At 34.2% G+C, this 20,765-nt stretch overlaps 2 protein-coding genes across 2 annotated transcripts; both read left to right on the top strand.

The window, feature by feature from the left end:
- Nucleotides 1–2,342: 2,342 nt before the first annotated feature.
- Nucleotides 2,343–6,519, top strand: LOC114746351 (probable disease resistance protein At1g51480). The gene is made up of 8 exons (XM_028934576.1): nt 2,343–2,563; nt 2,654–2,743; nt 2,833–2,934; nt 3,115–3,264; nt 3,327–3,415; nt 3,488–3,563; nt 3,689–3,893; nt 4,187–6,519. Exons 1-8 carry the CDS (start codon nt 2,462–2,464, stop codon nt 6,517–6,519), a joined length of 3,147 nt encoding a protein of 1,048 aa, XP_028790409.1. The 5' UTR covers nt 2,343–2,461.
- Nucleotides 6,520–15,996: 9,477 nt separating this feature from the next.
- Nucleotides 15,997–18,626, top strand: LOC114746350 (bZIP transcription factor 11-like). The gene is made up of 2 exons (XM_028934574.1): nt 15,997–16,225; nt 18,094–18,626. The coding sequence occupies exons 1-2, from the start codon at nt 15,997–15,999 to the stop codon at nt 18,624–18,626; spliced, it is 762 nt and encodes a 253-aa protein (XP_028790407.1).
- Nucleotides 18,627–20,765: the final 2,139 nt, after the last annotated feature.

Raw genomic sequence — 20,765 nt, 5'->3', positions numbered from 1 at the left:
ACATTAATGGAGTTGTGAATATCATTACAATATTTGTTAATCACATTCCAAATGGTTAAAAAAAACTCACTTTAAAAACCTATAACACATATGATAAATGATGTTAATGGAGTTCCAAATATTGAGTGGCTGTTGATCGATGAGGGGTAGGTTGAGGTTTTTTATTAAAAAATTTTAAATGGCAACGTTGTAATTTTACTTGCACCTCAAAATTCTTATTTTGATCATTATGACTCATTTGGAATTTTGTAAATTTAAGTGTCTTTTTAAGGTTTGAAAATTCAACTATAATTTTCTTTTTGGAATTTTCCCTATTAAATATAACACTTCTATAGGGTTCGTATTGAAATCACCGCGGAAACCAATCATTCAACCATAGTAGAGTCACCATAGTCTTGAGAGAAAATTGATTTTATCATCAGACTAGCGGAAGTAACTAAATTTATCTATGCAAAATGATTCTATACTTTATACACACACATGTATATATAATTTTTTTTAAAAAAAAATAGAAGGATGACACTTGCAAATTTTCTTACAAAATTTTCGGTCTTTTATAGGAGGATGACACACCTGTATATAATTTTCTATACTTTATACACACATGTAATTCCAAATGTTTTCTTATATCGAACTCCTATACTCCCAAACACCAATAATAAAAAAATTCTTCACAAACTAATAATTAAAACCTGAGACCATAGAGAACTTAGAGACCATATAGAACTTAGACATAGACATCCAAGACTGTGTCTTGGAATCTTGGCAAATGAGGCATATGGGGGGGAAAAAAAGCAATATAAGTCTCGACAGTAAAAGAAAAGAGAAGCGTTAAAAAATAAATATTATATCTGTTTTATAAATATAAATACAAATATTAAAATAAATAGTATAATAGGTTCAATAAACACGAAAAACAAAGTATATAACATAAATAATATTGTATCAATCATATTTTTATATAAAATGAATATTATAAATAAATATTTTAATGAATAAGAAGATTAAATATAAATGTTTAATAATAGTTGTAATATTTAATATATAAGATATATGTGTAATTAAAACATATTAAATGATAGTAATATATATTTACGTAATTAAACCATTCAAGAATGTCACTTCTTTGGAATCTTGGAAACCCGAGCTGTTTCTTATTATATTAGCCTAGTTCCTTCCTAAGTCTGGCAACTTGAGCTGTCAAGGTTTATACCACCCCATGTAAGAAAAGAAACTCTTAACCTCATCTTCAATGGCAGGAAATCTTTTTTCAGACCTCTTTGCCATTTCTCGGTGTTTCCTAGTGTCTTGTCAGGCATACGGGTCAAAAATTGCGTGGCTCTGATATCATTAATGTTCAGAGAAATACAAAAAGAAAAGAGAAGATGGAAAAAAAAGAAGAGAAGAGAGGGAGTCAAGAAACTATAGAGAGAGAAACAGATAGTTAAATTCTCACAAGCTGATTACAATTAGTCCTCTTGATCCCTTAGTTATAGACGCGAGGCCTCTCAAAGCCAATTAACTAACTACCCATTCACCCCCCTTAACTAACTCCCCCTCGTTCATCTGTTGCATAACATAAAACAGTCGTGATATTGATTGATGTTTTAACAGCATATAGCCTCTCATCTGTTCCCACTATAATTTTAGAGAATTTATTTTGTGCTACCTCCTATCTTAATTATAAGACCTCGCTTGTAGTTTACAAACGAGATCTTTATTTCTAAAGGCAATAGTTAACTCTTCTGTTTCACTGTAACTGATTGGATCTCAACATCAAGCTTTTATTGATTGACGTGTGGGATGAGAGTATATAGACAACGAGAGTTGTTTGTAATATTTCTTCGTCTGAATATTAATACGCGATTTTTTGTTTTTTTTTTTTTGAACCTCAAAAGTGTTTTCTTGATCACATTTATTGTGGATTGTGATGACCAAGGTATTAGTTCTAAATAAGACACTCCTCAGTTTTTTTATCATATATCATTGGAGTGAGGAATATTGTTTCATATGAACTATGCGAGAATTACAGTTTAACAGCCTAATCAAGATTAATTCGCAGTTTAGAAGTTTGAATTGGTGTTGTGACTTTCGCATCTGATTAATGTACTCATTGAGTTATTGTACATAAAACAGGATCCGCAGCTTACAACAAACTCAATGAAAGAATGCTTGATTGTTACATGCCCCCAAGTACAATGTGGGAAGGGATAAAGGCTCTCCAACAAGAAAACATCGACGTAGAAGCTATGCATCAAGAGAGGAGTAAAGTCGGCCCTTTCTGTGTTTCTAACGTGAATGAACGTGACTTAAAGCTGATAAAATATGTTTTTGAGCATTCAAGGTTAGATTCATATGCTTACAGCTATACGACTAGTGTTTTGTGTGTGTGTGTGTTTCCTCCTCCTCCTCCTTCTTCTTCTTTTTTAAACGTGAAGCTTAATTAAACCACTCATCTTATATGTTCCTTAGTGAGAGATGTGTACATTTTTCATCATCGCGTTCATTTCTGTATCAATCTCAATTGATCACACTTAGACCGCAGACTCATTTAGATTCGGGGGTGAGTATTTACTTATAACTCTATTCCATTTTGCTATTATCGAGCAAGGTCTTAGTTGTGCTAGTATTCAATTTTACTATTTTTTTTTAGATAATAGATATCTTTGCTGATATATTGACCGACATCGAAAGAAGAAAGGGAAGTAAGCCTTTGAATTGGTATCTTCCAGTGATGTTTTCGGTAATTTTTTATTCTCTTTTCAATTGAATGGTACATATTAGTTCTTGAATCTATATTGACAAGAATTTTTAAGGGTTCTTTTGTTATAGAATGCAGCACTTAATAGTGGTGATGGAAGTTACTTCCCTGACTTTGTCGAACGGCATAATATGAGAGACAACTACATGTCAGACTTGATATATTGTGAGAAGGTATATATTACTATCTCCGGTCTTGATTATAAAATCTCATTTATAAACTACAAATGAGATATTATAATTAGGACTGGATATGGTATCTTTTTTGTCTTGTTGTAATTGATGTTTTATTTATCAAAATGAGTACTCTTTTTGATTATATGTGAATTTGATTTGTTTGGTTACATGTTACAGATATTTATTCCAGTTCATGTTGAAAAAAATTCATGTGGACATTATTATCTATATATTATTTATATGAAGAATCAAGAAGTTGAAATATGGGATTCGCTGTGTGACCAATTCATAGATAAAGCTGAACGTGACCAAACAACAGAGAAACTGGTAAGCGTTACATGGTTATTCTTTATCTTGTAATTCTTTATAATTAATCCTTTTTTGTGCAGTTGCTTGCTATGGATAGACTCTTTGAAAATGGTACGTTCACAAAATTTTACTGGAGAATGAGAAGCAATATACAATTACAGCCTAATGGGTGAGTGTAAGGATTCCCCCCCCCCATCAAAACATGTGTTCGTCCTGACTAGTATATTTCTTCAATATGCAGATATGATTGTGGTATATTTGTTATTAATTACATGCAACAACTGAGAAATTATGTGAGGAAAAAGCCTTCAGTACAGGTATGTTCACTAACAGAGTTGTCCTGTTTTTAATGCGCTATATATTTATATTTATATTTATGCATACAAACATACATGTATTAAATTAACACTCTTGCCAAATAAATTATGTAAACAAAATGCAGTTTGACAGCCATGAAGAAAGATTGAATTTGGCATTAAAGTTACTCAAGAGTGACTTGAACCAAGAAAAAGAAACGCTATACGATGAAGCAGCGAGATGGCACCAGGCACAGGTTGAAAGTGAAAAAGAAAATTCATGCGGAATTAAAAGAAAGGGGGTTCATTTCGATACTGAAGCCAAGAAAAGTAACGTTGGTTTGAAAACAGGTATATGCTTTAACTTATTACGGCCATTTTTGGTAGTCATTTATACCCCAAAAAAAAAATTTAATAGGCTAGGATGTAAAAATATTTATAATATATTCCTCAATGTACGGCTAGCACATAAAGTTTATCCAAATACAAAATAATTGTTATCGTCGCTTCGTAATTATTACTTCGTTTCCAGGATATATGAAAAACAGGTATCAAAATGCATGCAATATATTTAATGTATTTGTATTTTATTCCCACTTAAAATAAATGATTCCCTGTTTTGACCACATGTTTTTTATTGCCAGAATGCATTAAAGGTTATAAACTGCCAACAACTCATCTAGTGGGAAAAGAAGTTCAAAGACATACTCAACAAATATGGGAATGGGTTATGAAAGATGAGGTGTCAGTAATTGGGATATGGGGAATGGGAGGGGCAGGAAAAACAAGTTTAGCAACTCATGTCCATAACAAGCTTTTAGAAGACACTGGTGATGACTTTGACCATGTTATTTGGATTACCATGTCACAAGATGATAATAGAATTTATAAGTTGCAAAAGGCCATTGCAAGATCAATTAATGTTGACATATCTGATGAGTGTGATATCACAAGAATATCTGGAATATTGTTGCAGGCATTCGAATACATAAATAGATGTGTTCTTATTCTAGATAATGTTTGGGAACCTATCATTTTAGAAGAGGTTGGATTTCCTGTTTCAAACAAAGTAATTAAATTGATTCTGACAACTCGTTCGTGGGAAGTGTGTCAAAGTATGAATTGCATGAAGAACATAATAAATGTAAAACCTCTAGATGAAGAAGATGGTTGGGATTTGTTTAAAAGCACTGTTAGGATCCATCAAATACAACCTCGTGGGTTCGAGCGTATAGCAAGGGACGTGGCAGATCAATGCGGTGGTTTACCTCTTGCTATTGTTACAATGGCAAGAAGTATGAAGGGAAAGGAACACATAAGAGAGTGGAATTATTTGTTGGAATGCCTTCAAAACTTGGACAACAGACAATATGATATGGAGGAGAGGGTATTTTCAGTATTGAAATTTAGCTATGTTTGCTTAAATAATAAATTGCAAAGGTTTCTTTTGTACTATGCATTAAGTGCCAAGGAATATGTTGAAGATACTTATGTTGAGAAATATGTTGAAGATAATTATACTGAATGTTTAATCAGAAAATTTTTCTATGAGGGATGGACAAGCGATGAAACAAAGAGCATAGAGATGCAATATAATGAAGGTTACACCATGTTGAATAAATTAAACAATAATAGTTTGTTGATGAAAGAAAATAGATATTGGAGAATGCATACTTTGTTGAGGGTCATGGCTATTGATTTTGCAAAGAAGGCTGGTGAAATCATGGCAAAACCTTGTATGAAGTTGGTAGAAGTACCAAAGAACGGAGAATGGAAAGAAAATTTGGAGAAAGTTTTTCTGACTGGAAACAAAATACAGAAAATTTTGGATGGCACATCTCCTAAGTGCTCTAAACTTTCCACATTGCTTTTAGATTGTAATTATGATCTTGAGTCCATCCCAAATGATTTTTTCAGCAACATGCCAGCTCTTAAAATACTTGATCTATCTAAGACTGGCATCAGACAATTGCCTGAATCTGTATCTAACTTGGAATGCCTCACTGCATTATTGCTTTCACGGTGTGAAGAATTGATTTATGTGCCTTCATTAGCAAAATTGCAACGATTAATAGAGTTGGACCTTTCATTTACAGCCATCAATGAAACACCTTGTGGTTTGGAATTGTTGGTCAATCTTTTAAGGTTGAATCTAGAAGGTACAACTCAGTTGAAAATGTCAACATCAGTAATATCCAAAATGACCAATCTTAGGTCTCTTAGGTTGATGAATAGTAATCCAAGATCAATGGATGCTAGCGCACAGGATCTACAGGGTTTGGAAAAGTTGGAAGTTATTTCAGTCAACTTTTGTAACACTGAAGAGTTTAATGCCTATGTTAAGAGCTTCAAAGGCAAAGATCATGTACTCAAAAATTATTTTCTAAGTTCAGCTACATTATTTGATTCTGCTTCTCATGCGTGTGCACTTGAATCCTATTCCTTAAAAAGGGTTGTTTTATCTGGTATTGATTTGGAAAACAGAGCAACAGTACTTCCGGAGGACATCAATGAGTTGTTCATAAGTAAATGTGAGTTGAAAGACTTGAAACAAATAGTGGCACCATTCGCTCCATCCTTAGATAGCCCATATCATTACCTTAGAGATCTTGATGTTTTTGAGTGCAGCGAAATGAAGATTCTGATGATGCTGGACTTATTAGCACAGCTCCAAAACCTAGAGACCATTTCTGTTGGATTTTGTGACTCGATGGAAGAAATAGTTGGAAACCATTATTGTAGTGGTAACACTTTTAACCCTACTATCACTCTTCCCAAAGTGAGATCTGTGAAATTGTATTGTCTACCAGAATTAACCTTTGTATTTAAAGGAACTATGCTTTGTCCTTCACTCAAATATTTCCATGCCTACATTTGTGAGAAATTGAGCCCCCCTCATATCGAGATCGTAGAAGGACTTAAGCTTCAGATGGAAAATATCTCCATTGGAGGATATTGTTGGAATTATGGTAATTAGGTGCACGTCTCTTCTAAAATTCGACATCCTTTTATTATGTGGATATCAATTTTTTTTTAAAGTTTATATACATAGTATACATATGAACGTTACTATCGTCTCTATTTGTTTCATTTTTCTTTATTTTAATTTTAAATACTTGTCATGAATTTATATAAAATATTTTAAATCATTGTCTTTAGTCTTTGCCTTTATCAATTCACTCTGCTGTTTGGATTGAAGTCTAACTTCATTTTTTAGATGAGCTACTATTTGACAATTCCTTAATTGAAATTTATGTCCCTGGGATTCATTGATGCAATTTAGAAAATGAGAGGTTTATTAATTTTTCTGTTTATGCTTCTATGGTTTTCTGACTAATAATTTCGGATGAATGTTGAGCCTATTTCTTTGGGTTTTGGCATAAGCTTTCAAAACCAACTTGGATCTGGTACAAAATCATGGGAGAAAATATGTCAAGCGTTATTTCTATAATGTTTTATTTATTTATTTTGTTCTTTCAAATGGTTTTTTCTGTTAAATTTAAATATAAAATTTTCATTATTCGGTTCTATTGAATTTCATGGCTTCCATGATTCATGAGGTCATATTTTACCTTGTTTAACATATACACATTTGAAACCTCAGAATAAGTTTCTAATTTGATTTCTTTTACTACCTCTGATCCTTATTATAAGAGCTAGTTGACTAATTTAAAGAGATTAAAGAAGTAAATTGAGTTAGTTACTTGTCATAAATAAGTGTTGTCTTTCTTAAAATATCCTTGCTACTAATTAAGTGTATTAGCTAGAACTATCATTGTTAGAAGTACTACTTTGAAAAAAAATGTATAAAGATGAGAGACAAAATAGATTGAGGTCTTATATTTAAGAACAAAATAAAAGTCAAATAAGTTTTATATTAAGAACCGGATGTAGTATTAGTTATTAGGATTAGGGCATCCCTTGACTTGTATGTTCCTTTTAACTTTTATTCGGTGCGTGCGCGCCCCTATATCTTTTTATGAAGGATTTTATATATTCTCTTCCTTCTTAGAAATTCTTAGGTACTTCTAGTGTGCCAGCTCATCTAAACTTTATCCAATAAAAATACTCCAACTCATGTAATTTTAATTTACATGTCATATCAGCCAACTCATTTTCATTAAATTGTTGTTTTAAAACAATTAAGAGTGATTATTTCCATTTCTGCCGCTTCTTTTCCTTAGTTCCTTTCCCTTGTCTCTTTGGTCCATCCCAATCTCTCTCCCTTCCTCCCTTCACTTCTCCTTCTTCTCCTCAATGCCGCAGGGGACGGCGGCGGAGACACTGTGTATGTGAACCCATTAAAAGATTTTTTTCCCCCTCCCTTATTCATTATTCACCAGTGTGAGGCAAGATAAGGTGTTGAGTATTTTACAAAACCCATCTGTAAGAATTTCCTTTAAAAAGTTTCAGATCTCAAGACTTCCTAGATAAATCAAGCTCAAACTTGATAATTTTTGAAAGCTACTTCCCTCCTCTCGTCAACTTCGGAATCTCCACCGCCAGCATCTTGGAAGAAAACGAGGACGTGAAGGGAGGAAGCGAGAGAGTTTGAGATGAAACGAAGAGATGAGGGAGAGGGATTAGGAAAGAGAGAAGTGGCAGAAATGGAAATCACCACTTGTATTTTTTCTTAAACAATAATTTAATGAAAATGAGTTGGCTGACATGTGCGGATTAAAATTATATGATTTGGAATATTTTTATTGGATAGAGTTTAGATGAGTTGGCATGTTGGAAGTACCTAAGAACTTCTCATTTTTTTCATGGGAAATTTGATATATATCGGATGGAAAATATTCTTCTTTGAATACTGAGATTTTGGGCAAAAGGGGGGGATAAATAATGAATTATGTGTTCTCTTGTATCATTATATGACTATCAAAGATTAACTAACCTTTTCCAATATTTGTGAAATGTCAAGCCTTTTGTAGAAAAATAAAAGCATAAGCTTCGCTGGTAAGATTTGGTATAAAATATACTATTTTTTGTAAGAAATTTGACTGCGTTTAAAATTGAGAAACTAATTGATTAAAACCTAAAATCCCATCAATAATTGATTCATGACAGAGGAATTAGCAACAAATGATTTGCATTACTAATTTGTTTCCGTCGGTAATTGACGGATTTAGCCACCAGTTAGTACTGTAAATGCACTTCGTTATTCAAAGACCAATGTGCCAAGAAGCAAGATCCTCCACATTAATCAAGTTACATGTTACATGCAAGTTTCATGACCCTTTCAAATTAATGCCTCTTCTAAAAGGGATGCGAACTTCTGGTGGTTGATTCGATGCAGTTTTTTTTTCCTCTAAAGCATAGGTATTCTCATATCAGAGGTAATCCTATTCAAGGTATTGTCGGATACTAAATGTAGGCACCTCTTCCAGTGAAAATTCGAATCTTGGTTCCCCATGTTATTTTTTTGTTCGAGTGAAGTAATAGGCTCCATTTTTTTTAGTGAAGTAATAGGCTCCATTTTAAACGGACACAACTTTCTCATAACTTCCTTACAGTGAGTTGCGTATTAAAGCGGATACTATTATGCTAAGCAATTGGAATTAGAAAGCTGCAAGTTTTCTGCTCAAATCTTTGTCCTTCACATTTCAGTTTGGCGCTTATAAGCTGCCAGCCGATTTTGAAAGAGATACCCTTCATGTTATACTACTCTAGGTACTTAATATAAAACTTAGTGTAAAACATCAAGCCCCCAAAACGCACAGCTTTGCTGAATCTGAATATTTCATTAATTGAAGAAAAATGAAAATTACACACTCTAGGTTAAATGGACTCAGTCATTTATAGACCAGAGCCACTGCCTCTCAAGTCCTAAGGCAAGAGGCCTATTGGTTGCAAGTGGGTATATAAAATTAAATACAATGCTGATGGTAGTATAGATAAATTTAAGGCTAGATTGGTAGCTAAAGGCTATAATCAAAGGGAGGGGATTGATTATAATGAGACTTTCTCTCCTGTTGTGAAAATGTTTACTATCAGGGTTGTTTTGAAATTAGCTTCTGTCCATAATTGGGACATTTATCAAATGGATGTTCACAATGCATTTTACAAGGTGATTTAAATGAGGAGGTTTATATGAAAGTTTCTCAAGGTTTTGAGAGATGGGGGAGCAAATGGTTTGGAAACTAAACAAGTCCCTTTATGGTTTAAAGCAGGCTTCAAGACAATGGAATCAAAAATTGTCTGAAGCTCTGCAAATGCGAGGTTTTAATCAAAGTAAAGCTGACTATTCTCTCTTTATTAAGCAATATGATCATGGAATTGTTCTTATTCTAGTTTATGTGGACGATTTGCTAATAACTGGAAGTACTAAGGCTGGTATTGCTAAAACTAAGAGATTTTTACATAGTCATTTCAAAATAAAAGATCTTGGTCTAATGAAATATTTTCTTGGAATAGAGGTTGCTAAATCTAAGAAGGGGATCATTTTATCACAAAGAAAATATGTATTAGACTTGCTGTTTGAAACTAGAATGACAAGTTGTAAGCCACTGACTGTCCCGATGGCACAAAACCTGAAGCTGTGTGCATATGATGAGAGGAAGAATCGAAAGGAGGACTTGTTGAAAGAGCTGGGGAAATACAGACGATTGGTTGGTAAGTTAATTTATTTAACTATGACCCAGCCTGACATATCATTTTCTATGCAAACCTTGAGCCAATTTATGCAAGTCCCAACCAAAGCTCACATGGCTACAGCAAAGAATGTGCTGTGTTACTTGAAAGGAACTCCTGGTTTAGGGATATTCATCAGTTCAGAAGGAAAACCGCTATTAGAATGTTACTGTGATTCAGATTAGGCTTCCTGTGCTATGACAAGGAGGTCCATGACTGGGTACCTATTGAAACTAGGAGGATCACTTGTGATGTGGAAAACCAAAAAGCAACACACTGTATCCAAGTCCTCTGCAGAGGCAGAGTATAGAGCTTTGAGCATGGCAACCTCTAAGATAGTTTGGGCAGTTAGTTTACTAAAGGATTTGGGAATTAATCATGGAAGTCCAACGAGAGTGTATTGCGACAGCAAGGCTGCGATTCACATTGCAGCAAATCCAGTATTCCATGAGCACACAAAGCATATAGAAATTGACTGTCATTTTGTTAGGGAAAAATGGGAGTCAAAGCTAATTGACCTGCATCATGTCAGGAGTCGAGATCAAGAGGCAGATCTTTTGACAAAAGTTGTAGGAGGAAACATACAGAAGAACCTCTTAGGCAAGTTAGGAGCTCCAGATATCTTCAATCCCCTAACTTGAGGGAGGGTGTTAGAAATATATGTTATTTGTAGTTTTCATATTTGTTTGTTTTCCGCTATGCTGTATATGTGTTTTAGGCTTGGGCCCGTGTGGAGTCTGTTTATGTGTTCAGGGCATGGGCCTGAGTTAAGTTGTAGATCTGTATAATTTGGGCACATTAATGTGAAGAAAAACAAGAAATATAGTACTTTAAAATAATCTAATTTAATTTTCTTAATCTTCTCAAATTAGTTAAATAAGTCTTATATTAAAAATGGAAAGAAGTATATAACACTATCCCATTTATGTTGCACTGCAAATAGCAATGATGGAAGTAGAGGTAGAGAGAGTTGGGGTGCAAGGGAGGGGTTTTTGTTCTCCTCTGATCACATATGCACAAATATATTAGAAACAATTTCTGTGCTCCCACCAGTTTCCAAATAAAAAGGCTATGTTACATGTTCTTACTTGTGCCTCACTTATAGCTTGGCTACATGTGGACCGATGGACTTATATATATATATATTGAGAGAGAAAAGGGTGGAGACTGTTCGCCGATTAGCTTAACCGCAAGCTGACGGGTCGCAAGTAATGTAAAAAGTATCGTTTCCTCAAAGACTACAGCCAGACGAGTTAAAAAGCATAATTATGCTCTTAATTAGGTTAAGTGAAATAATTATTGTAAATGAAGTTGTTTAATGTACCTTGAAAACAAAGATTAAACCTGAAATAAAATAAACTTGATTTTCAGACAAATAAGGGTCTAGGGTTATTTCTCACTATTGCACTTTCTAAAACTTGATTAATAACTTCTCATTTAGTGTTTAACAATAAGTTAAGTTAGCCCAAGGTTCACAAATATTGATTAGACTTTCTCAAGTCAAACCAAGTTTTGCAATCTTAGCAAAATTTCACAATCTCTTGCTTTTGTTTAAAAAGACTACACTTTGAAAACCTAAGCCCTTTTTGGACAATGCTAGGTCCATAAATATATCTCTATTCTATCAACAAATCATCCATTTTAATAGGATAAAATTCCGGTCTAGCACATTTTTACCCAAGTTCAAATATCGATTTAACTTTCTCAAACTTCAACCAATCAACAAATCATTCCAAATGGTGGCCAATCACAAGGAAGCAATAAGCTCAAGGTAAAAACAACATAACATTATCATTAACACTAAAGAGAGAGTTAAAACAAGTCTTAATCCATACAATAGATCAAAATAACCTTAGAATGACTACTTTAGCTACACATGTTTAGCAAAGAGCTACAAATACATAGATAGTTCATAGCCATTACAGAAACAAAGGAGAAGAGAAGGAGAAGAAGCTTTCAATCTCTTGCAACTTCAAGCCCAATGTTCCCAAGCTTCAAAACTTCTAAACCCTAGCAGAGAACACCTCTAAATAAGCCTCTAAGTCAAAGAATATCCGAAAATCATGAGTTCCCCCACTTGTCTGTCCTAATTTTTTTAAGTTACAATATAAAACGCACAGCTGCGAGGGGGCAGATGCCGCGGCAGATATGCTCATCTATCACAGTGGATTACACAAAATGGGAGCTTCTTACAAAGGGTTGGGTGCAACAGCAGATATAGACAGGTGCTGCGGTGCCTATTACAGAATGGCAAGTTTCTCGGGAAGGACTAGGCATCGCAGCAGATATGAATAGGCACTGCGGCGCCTTGGACAGAATGCCCTTCCTTCCTTTCTGTTGGAGACGCCGCGGCGGGTTGCTTTAGGCACCGCGATGGAGGGTGCTTTTTCAGCCTCTCTATCTTCGGTCTTCTGCCCTTGCTCGCTCTGGGTCCTTGATCTTCCTCTGATCACCCAAAATTAGTTGAATCTTTCTCCTTGTCATTCATCTTCCAGCTCCTGCTATTTTCTACATAAAGAATCTTAGAAGCATTGCACAAATAATCTCCAATTGTTAGCGTAAATCAAAGTTTACTTTATCAAGCCATATTTTCTAGCTTTAAGAGAATAATCCTACACAATTAGCTTCCAAAACCTAGAAAAAAGTGTTAACACAAGTTGAATTAGTAGGAATTTCGAGAGGTTATCAGAGACACATAGAGGAATTGAAAATTGTAAATGGTTGTATCAAAGCCGACCGTTCATTATATTACTGAGCTTTTGGGTTAATCTGGGAAATGAAGGAGAAGGGAGAAAGAACAGAAACTTTGGTTTTTGCTGTGAATGGGGAGAGGTTTGAGCTCTCAAGCGTTGACCCATTAACCACTTGCTTCAGTTCTTGCATGCTCAGACTCCATTCAAGAGCGTCAAGCTCGGCTGGGGCGAAGGTTTCTCTTTCAAACTCTGTTTCATGATCATCATGTTCATGTTGAGTATAACTAAAAGAGTTTGAATTCCACTGATACACACACACACACACGTGAGAGGCTCACATCGAGGAATTGAAAGTTGAAAATGGTGGGATCAAAGCCGGCAGCTTTATGATCTAAGAAAACCAGAAAGTGCGCGGAGATGGCACGATCTTCCCTGAAGACACTCATTTTTGAGCTTTCAGGTTCATTTGCGAGATGAAGGAGAATGATGAAAGAAGAGAAAGTTTGGTTTTTGGTGTGAAAGGAGAGAGATGTGAGCTCCCTGGCCATCAACCACTATCTATGCTTTAGTATTTACGTACTCAGACTCCATTGTGGGCAAAGCTCTGTCTCTAAGACCCTGTTTTATATGATGATCATGTTCACAACGTACAGTGGTTTCCTGATTTAGAAACTGGTTAGTCTCCAAAAGGACACTGATTTAGTTCGTTGTAATAAAAGATTGCATTATTGTTCCGTTAAGAAAATGTCTTCTTTCTAACACATATGAAGTGATATCCTTTTTGTTATAATGGGTATTTAGAACTGTCTAGTCAGTGAGAATGATAAATGATTTGGTGTTCATGATGGGAAGAAATTAAAATTCACGTAAGAAACGAATTCGAATATTTGATTATACAAAATTTAATTACTTCTTCTTGCCTCTCATGACTCCATTAATGTTGATGAATTATTGGACTATGATGATTTTGAGCGTGTTTGGTATGAGGGGAAGGGAGGGAAGAGGAGGAAAAAAGAGGGATTTTGTTCCCTTCTTCTTGTTTGGTTTCTTAAAATTTGGAAGAGGGGAGGAAAAATTTTCTAACCCGTTTGGTATGAGAGAAAATGAGAGGAGGAGAGGAGAAGGAAAATTTTAATAAGCTCGATTTAAAAAATTGAAAAAGTGGAATTAAAAATTTTAATCAACTTTTATTACTCTTTTATATTACTTTTCTATATTAAAATTTGAAAACCACGTTTTTCCAATTTTTTAAATAAAGCTCATTAAAAATTTATATCCCCTCCCCTTCCCTCCATTTTCCTCATACCAAATAGTACCTAAAAATTTCACTCATTTTCCCTCTAAAAAAATTAGGGGATCTGAAGTGGAGAAGCAATATTTTGCTTTGTATTGACTATTATATCCATAAGTATATTTATTATTTCCAAGTTACCCTTTTTTACACCTCATGCTAGGTAGTATCCAGCTTCGCCTCTCCTTTATCTTCCATCATGACGCCACCGCTGCTTATTCATCTCCGACGAGTGGGAGCTCTCCTCCTTCACCTATAATATTGCGTCTTCCTCTTCTCCATCTCTTGCTGTTGACACTCAAATTTGATCTCTGTGCCTCCCTCATCTTGCCATCGTCGTCATCTCCACCGTCTTTTAATAGCACGACACCACCATCTTGACAAGGCATCAATATTCGGTTGCTACCCGCAGTGATGTTATTCTTCTTCAACTTAATTAGAGCTCCAATTGGATTTCCATTTCAAAATGTTAGAGGGATTAATTTTTTATAAAACAAATAATTGCTAAATTGCTGGATTTTTTTGTTACTACCCACCATGATGTTATTGTTTTTTATTGTTAATGGATATAATAATTATATTAATTTATTCAATTTTAGCAATCATAAAATTATAATTTTTTATATTAAATATCATTTATAATTATATTTTACTAAACACTCTACAAAATTCAAAAAAAGGAAAAATCTCCAAAAAATGACTATTAAATTTCAAAATTCCAAATCAGTATTACATACTACACGCGTAAAAAAAAAACGACTATAACATATTTTTGTAGTAATTCCTGATTTGAAAATTTGAAATTCAATAGTCATTTTTTTAGGATTTTTCCCTTGAAAAAATAACTTAAACAAAATAAGGACAAAGTTGTCCATATAAAACTATTTTCCCTCCCCGTTCCTTCTAAACCAAACAAAGTAATATTAAAATCTCCTATTCTTCTTCCTTTTTAACAATCCAAATGAGGTAATATTAAAATTTTTCCCCTCTCTATATCTCCTTTTTCCTTCAATAAAGTCCTTCTCCTTCCCTCTCTCAGTTGAGGCAAAATAGACTCTTAAAGTATAACATGGTTTACTTAATTTGCAATCTTTTGAGATGAGCAATCTCAATATTAATACGTTCTTTTTCAAAAAGGTACAAAACACCCTATGCTTATTTTATTGCAATCTCAATGCATTCTCAATATCAGAATTTTCTTCATGAAAAATACAAAACATCGTATGCTTATTATATTGCCGACAACAAATATTCTGTCCTCCATCAAGAAGCTGCCACTATTGACAGTTAAAATGATTTATAAATACTCCTCTAGTCTTAAATTTATGACCCATTTTATAGTATAAATTACATTATAAAATAAGCCTTCTATATAAAAACGAATGAGTATTTTTTTGCCCAGCCACCACACTCTAGATTAGAGTAAACTAATAGATTAAATGATTCCAGCTAGTTGTATAACCTACGGAACTACGGCAAAAAAGAAGTGCCCACAATTCAAAGCTGCTATTGTTAGCTCATCTTCTTCGTTCTTCTCTCTGGCTTCAAGTCATCATCGCGATCATCTTCCAAAAACCAGATGTAAGTTACTTCATTTGTTTCACGATTTGAATTGGATTTCTTGTTTCTCTTCACGTTTGCTTCTCCTAGTTTCCCTTTGATTAGGGTTTCCATGTATTCAGTGGCTATTTTCGAACCATTCAGATTCCTTACATTTTATATTTGCTCGAAAAGGAAAATGGTTGAACATTGGAAATTTCTAGTACTTGTTTGGCAGTTAAATTGAATGCGTGATTAGAAGTGGATCCAAAATGTTGGATGCAGGGAAAAGGTAATGATGGAGAGAGGAGGTGGAAGGCCAAAGGATGTTGAACTGTGGAAACAAGTCACTGTATTGGAGGGGAAGAAGAAAGTAAAGTGTAATCACTGTGGATTTCTATTTGCAGCAAGTGCTAATCGAATCAAATATCATATTTATCAGATTCCGGGTATGGGTATTCGACCGTGTAGTCCTGATGATTCCAGTAAAGGCACCAGCGAGAAACAGGATCTCCTTGATTCACAAGGTATGAAATAATAGCATCTTAATTTGAAGGGAAGACTGATATTTTGGCATCTTGAAAGGGTATTATTAACGCACCATTTTCTCTCATATATGAATGAATAACATAAGTGCATTATATTATGTTCTTCCCATAAGTACATTATGTTAAATTCTTCCCAACAAGTACAAAGCCACACTGATGAAGATATGCATCAAAAAAAGATTAAAGTTGGTCCTTTCTCTGTTTCTAATATGATGAATGAATCTGACTTGCGGTTGATTCAATATGTTTTTGAACAATCATGGTTAGATTCATATATCCCAACTATATTATTTTATATACTACTTTCAATTCTAAATATAAAACCTAGTTTGTAGTCCAGTTGATTCAATATTTTTTTTTTGTACAACGAACTAGGTCTCATATTTAGAACTAAAAGTAATACAAATTAGTATTTATATGTGTTTATTTGTGTTTTATAAAATCTTAAATCATCCAACTTATATTGTCTTTATTGAGACAATTTTTTCTTCACGGTGTTTATATTTGAAGCAATCTCAATTTACCACACTTAAACCAAAGACTATCTCCCCCATAGTATTGAAACACTTGAAACAAGTAGTGGCACCTTTGCTCCTTCCTTGGATAGGCTATTTCTTTACCTCAAAGTTCTTGATATTTATGGATGCAGAAGAATGAAGATTCTGATGACGCAAGAATAGCACAACTCCCAAACCTAGAGACCATTTACGTTTAATCTTGTATGTTGATGGAAGAAATGATTGGAGAGCATTATTATAGTGGTAACACTCTATGCCCTAGCTACTATCACTCTTCCCAAAGTGAGAGTTGTGAAATCAATTGGTCTACCAAAATGAACTTTGGTATTTAAGAGGAACCATGCTCTATCCTTCTCTAAAATATTCTGATGCCTTCACTTGTGGGAAGCTAAGCCCCCTTGCATATGGTACCGAGTCATGAGAAAAATATCACATAAACTCACAATCAGTTTGAATATACTTCCCCAAAAAATCTAAATAAAGGTCTGGTAATCTATTTGAATCATTGAGCATGGAAGAGCAAGGACCCGAAGTGCTGGAAGATGTCACAAGTTGATAAACCTTGATAAATTTGTTAATTCAATGAAGAATCTTCGAAATCCACTCTTATGTTTGCGTATGTGTATATATTATTTTGGTTATGTCAAGTAGAACTTAAAATAAGTATTAACCATACCGAGCCAATTTGTAGTGTATGCATGCTTGATGCTAGTTTCTTAATCACTGTTCAGATTGTGCATTACTGAAATTCAGGGTCTTTTGAATCCCTCTCTATTTTTACGATGATACCAAACTCCACAATTTTGTCGAAAACACCATAATTAATGTAAACCCAATATATTTTGCCTTAGCTTCCTCTTATATTTATTTTGATAGACAGCTTCTTTTTATTAATTTTTGAATCTGTTTAGGCATGGAAGTCGTAAGTTTAGGTGCTATGAATAAACCCTGACGCAAGTCGTGATTTTTTTTCTCATCAAGTGTGGCAGATTTTGAGGTTTCTTAAAATGCATGATTTCAGGGTATTGATATTTGAGATTCATGAATCGAATTCTGTGTGAATTCCTTTCTAGGCGTATGGTCAATTCCACCGGCAGGCGTAGGACCCATTTAGTACAATCTTTCTGCGTTGCCTTCCTCTAATTGTTGTACTGTGTTTCATGATTTCATAGTCTTCCCTGCTTGTTTTCTAATTACTATCTCCAATCGCTAGATACCGTAATAATCCTTTTATTTTCCTCAGAATTTTCTGGGTTTCTTGCTTTTAATGTCGTATCTGTATTTGATTTTCGTTTTTGGTTTTTTTTTGGGTCTTCGTCATCTGTTACTGATCTCTCACGGCTTCGTCAAGCGGAACATCTTCAGGTTCAAGTTCGTCGTCTATGTCTCAAAACTCTGAATCAGAGGAGGATCTGCAGGTTCTGATGGATCTGAGGAAGAGGAAGGGGATGATAACGAATCGCGATTCAGAAATGCTATCTCCAATGAGAAAGCAGAAACATCTGGGCCATCTGGTGGCTGAAGTGGCTCAGCGCAAAAATGAGAATCAGCAAATTCTCACAAGCACTAGTCTCACCACAGAACATTACTTGCGATTTGAAGCTGAGAACTCTGTTCTTCGAGCTCAAGCAACTGAGCTGCGCTTAAGGCTCGAATCCCTGAGCCAAATAATCGATCACTTGACTGCCAACAACAATGGAGCTTCTGCAAACATCTTCACTGAGCCCAACAATGGCTTCTTGAACCCAATGAACAGGACATATCTTAACCAACCAATTTCGGCTTCTGCAGATTTATCCTCAGAGAGTCCCACTTTCTCTCCATTGACAGACCTTCCTTGCTTTGATTCATTTTATGAGTAAATTTGTCCTGACAGTTTTTATTTAGGAGCATTAGGCACTTCAAGATATTTTTCAATGCAAATTTTCTGCATAATTTTAAAATTATAACAATTTTGCTCTTTATCGTTAAAAATACTAACAGTCAATGTCACTATTTTAATGGTAAGGACAATATTACTACGATTTTAAATTTTACAAATTTACATTAAATAAATTTCTAGATGCTCAATACTTCTTAGTGAAAACTTCGAAAACAAATTTATACATCAATCCTTTATTCTATGTTCCCTAAATAAAATAATGAGGAATGAAGAAAGAAATATGAAAGAAAGCTGTAATGAATATAAAGTTGCTCTATAACTATGAAACTTGAAAATTGTGAGAGACTATGTAGTGCTGGAAAAGAAAATTGACGTCACTGGAATTTCACATCAATAGGTATGGTATATCATTCTACGTGTTTTTCTTTGTGTTTTATAGCTTCCCATTGTATTCATTTTGTGAAGCATCCACGGATTCTGCATTCTCTTAAAATCTCTTTTGTTATTTTTCTTTCAAAATCCCAAGGGGAACAAAAGATGACATAAGTTCTAAGAAATACTACGAAACGTAAGTGAAAAGTGGAAATGCTCAGAGCCTGGAATGACAGAAATACAACCTAGAAAACATTTCATCTTATATTAATTAAATCGTTGATGTTCCATGTTGTCTTGTCCTATATGTTTTGGTAGAGTTCTCTTATATTGCATGCCCATGAACTGTTGTTCTAATGGGTATTTGAAACTGTCTAGTCAGTGAGAATGATAACTGGTTTAATGCGAAGACATTGCCGGTACTTCCCAACATACATGTACCATATCCAGAAGCTCATAATCATGCATAGATTCCTATGTTGGTGGCATAAGCGATTATTTTGGGAGAATTATAATCAAGTCTCAAGAAAGAGAAATAATTACTAAAAGGTCTCAATAACAATTTGAGCAGCTTATAATAACAAGTTTTAAAGTGGATAATGATAATCTCTAGGACTTGTTTTGTAATTTTTTTCCTCTTTCTTGAGACCTTATTGTAATTCTCCCATTTATTTTCACTGTATTGGTTAATTTCGAAATCAGGCAAGGCTTGCACTGCTGCACTTGTTAAGGCTAGTCCTTGACCTGGGGAAGTTGTGTCTGCTTAAAATACGTCTGAATGGGTTTGAAACGTTGCTTTTTCTATATGATAAATCTCCTCTCTAAGCAGATTACTATCTATCTCTCTAAAACACATATCTTCGCTGCTTTTAAATTTTTTAAAATATGAACAAGGTCCATCCATCTCTCATCTTTTTTCTGCTTCTATTTTGGATCATTCTCTCTCAGTTTCGCATGGTTCTGGCAATGGGTTTCAATGGACATAAAGGCCAACGAGTCATCACTTTAGTTGGCTTGAAACGAAGCTATGCTCTTCCGGTTGTTCACTTGAAGAATGAGCCATTTCAATGTGACTAATTGTTAGTTTTACCCTTTTCATTCTGCATTATAAATTACTTCTCTAGTCCTATTTACAAGTCACTTTCAACATGTTTCATACAGACTAAAAAAAACCTTAAACTTCATTTACTCTCATGTAAAATTCAATAACTTTTCAATTTTATCCTTGTTTAATATACATTATACCTCATATAAATAAAATCAATACAATAATAAATGAAGTATAAAATTATACATACATACAAAGAAAATTTCTTAATGCCCTATAAATAGAACTAAAAAATGTCTTCTCTTCTGCCCTATAAATAGGATAAGAGAAGCACTATAAATCATAAGGATATTTTTAGCTGCCAAGTATTGGATGTTCTGTTGGTGGGGGTAGTAGATATAGATATAGATATATATATATATATATGGATTTTATTGCTAATAGGACCCAGAATATTAATATATATAATAGTAATAAATAAACAACGGACATAGCGATTAATGGCGTGCAAAAGACAATGATATAGGGTGTGTTTGGATCCCTGATTGGAGATCCAAACGTGCATTGAAACACGCAAAACATTTGATTTGAAGGTAATACTTGTTTGGATTAGCTTTCGTTCCCATCTGACTTATGGGGGAAACGCTCAGTACCGCAGAAGCCAAGAAATGCAACGGTGGGCGGTGGATAAGTCATTAT

The sequence above is a fragment of the Neltuma alba genome, unplaced genomic scaffold, assembly GCF_004799145.2.
Source record: "Neltuma alba isolate B1F8T4 unplaced genomic scaffold, ASM479914v2 tig00004944_pilon, whole genome shotgun sequence".
Lineage (NCBI taxonomy): Eukaryota > Viridiplantae > Streptophyta > Magnoliopsida > Fabales > Fabaceae > Neltuma > Neltuma alba.
Note: the sequence above shows the minus strand (reverse complement) of the source record. Positions and strands in the feature narration are given on the sequence as shown.

Bases quoted from the DNA above. Each gene is read 5' to 3' on its own strand.
- LOC114746351 (XM_028934576.1), top strand. From the start codon at position 2,462: ATGTTCCTTAGTGAGAGATGTGTACATTTTTCATCATCGCGTTCATTT. The intron at 2,564-2,653 runs GTGAGTATTTAC...ATTTTTTTTTAG, and splicing joins AGACTCATTTAGATTCGGGG to ATAATAGATATCTTTGCTGA. The intron at 2,935-3,114 runs GTATATATTACT...TACATGTTACAG, and splicing joins ACTTGATATATTGTGAGAAG to ATATTTATTCCAGTTCATGT.
- LOC114746350 (XM_028934574.1), top strand. From the start codon at position 15,997: ATGGAGAGAGGAGGTGGAAGGCCAAAGGATGTTGAACTGTGGAAACAA. The intron at 16,226-18,093 runs GTATGAAATAAT...TCATCTGTTACT, and splicing joins GGATCTCCTTGATTCACAAG to GATCTCTCACGGCTTCGTCA.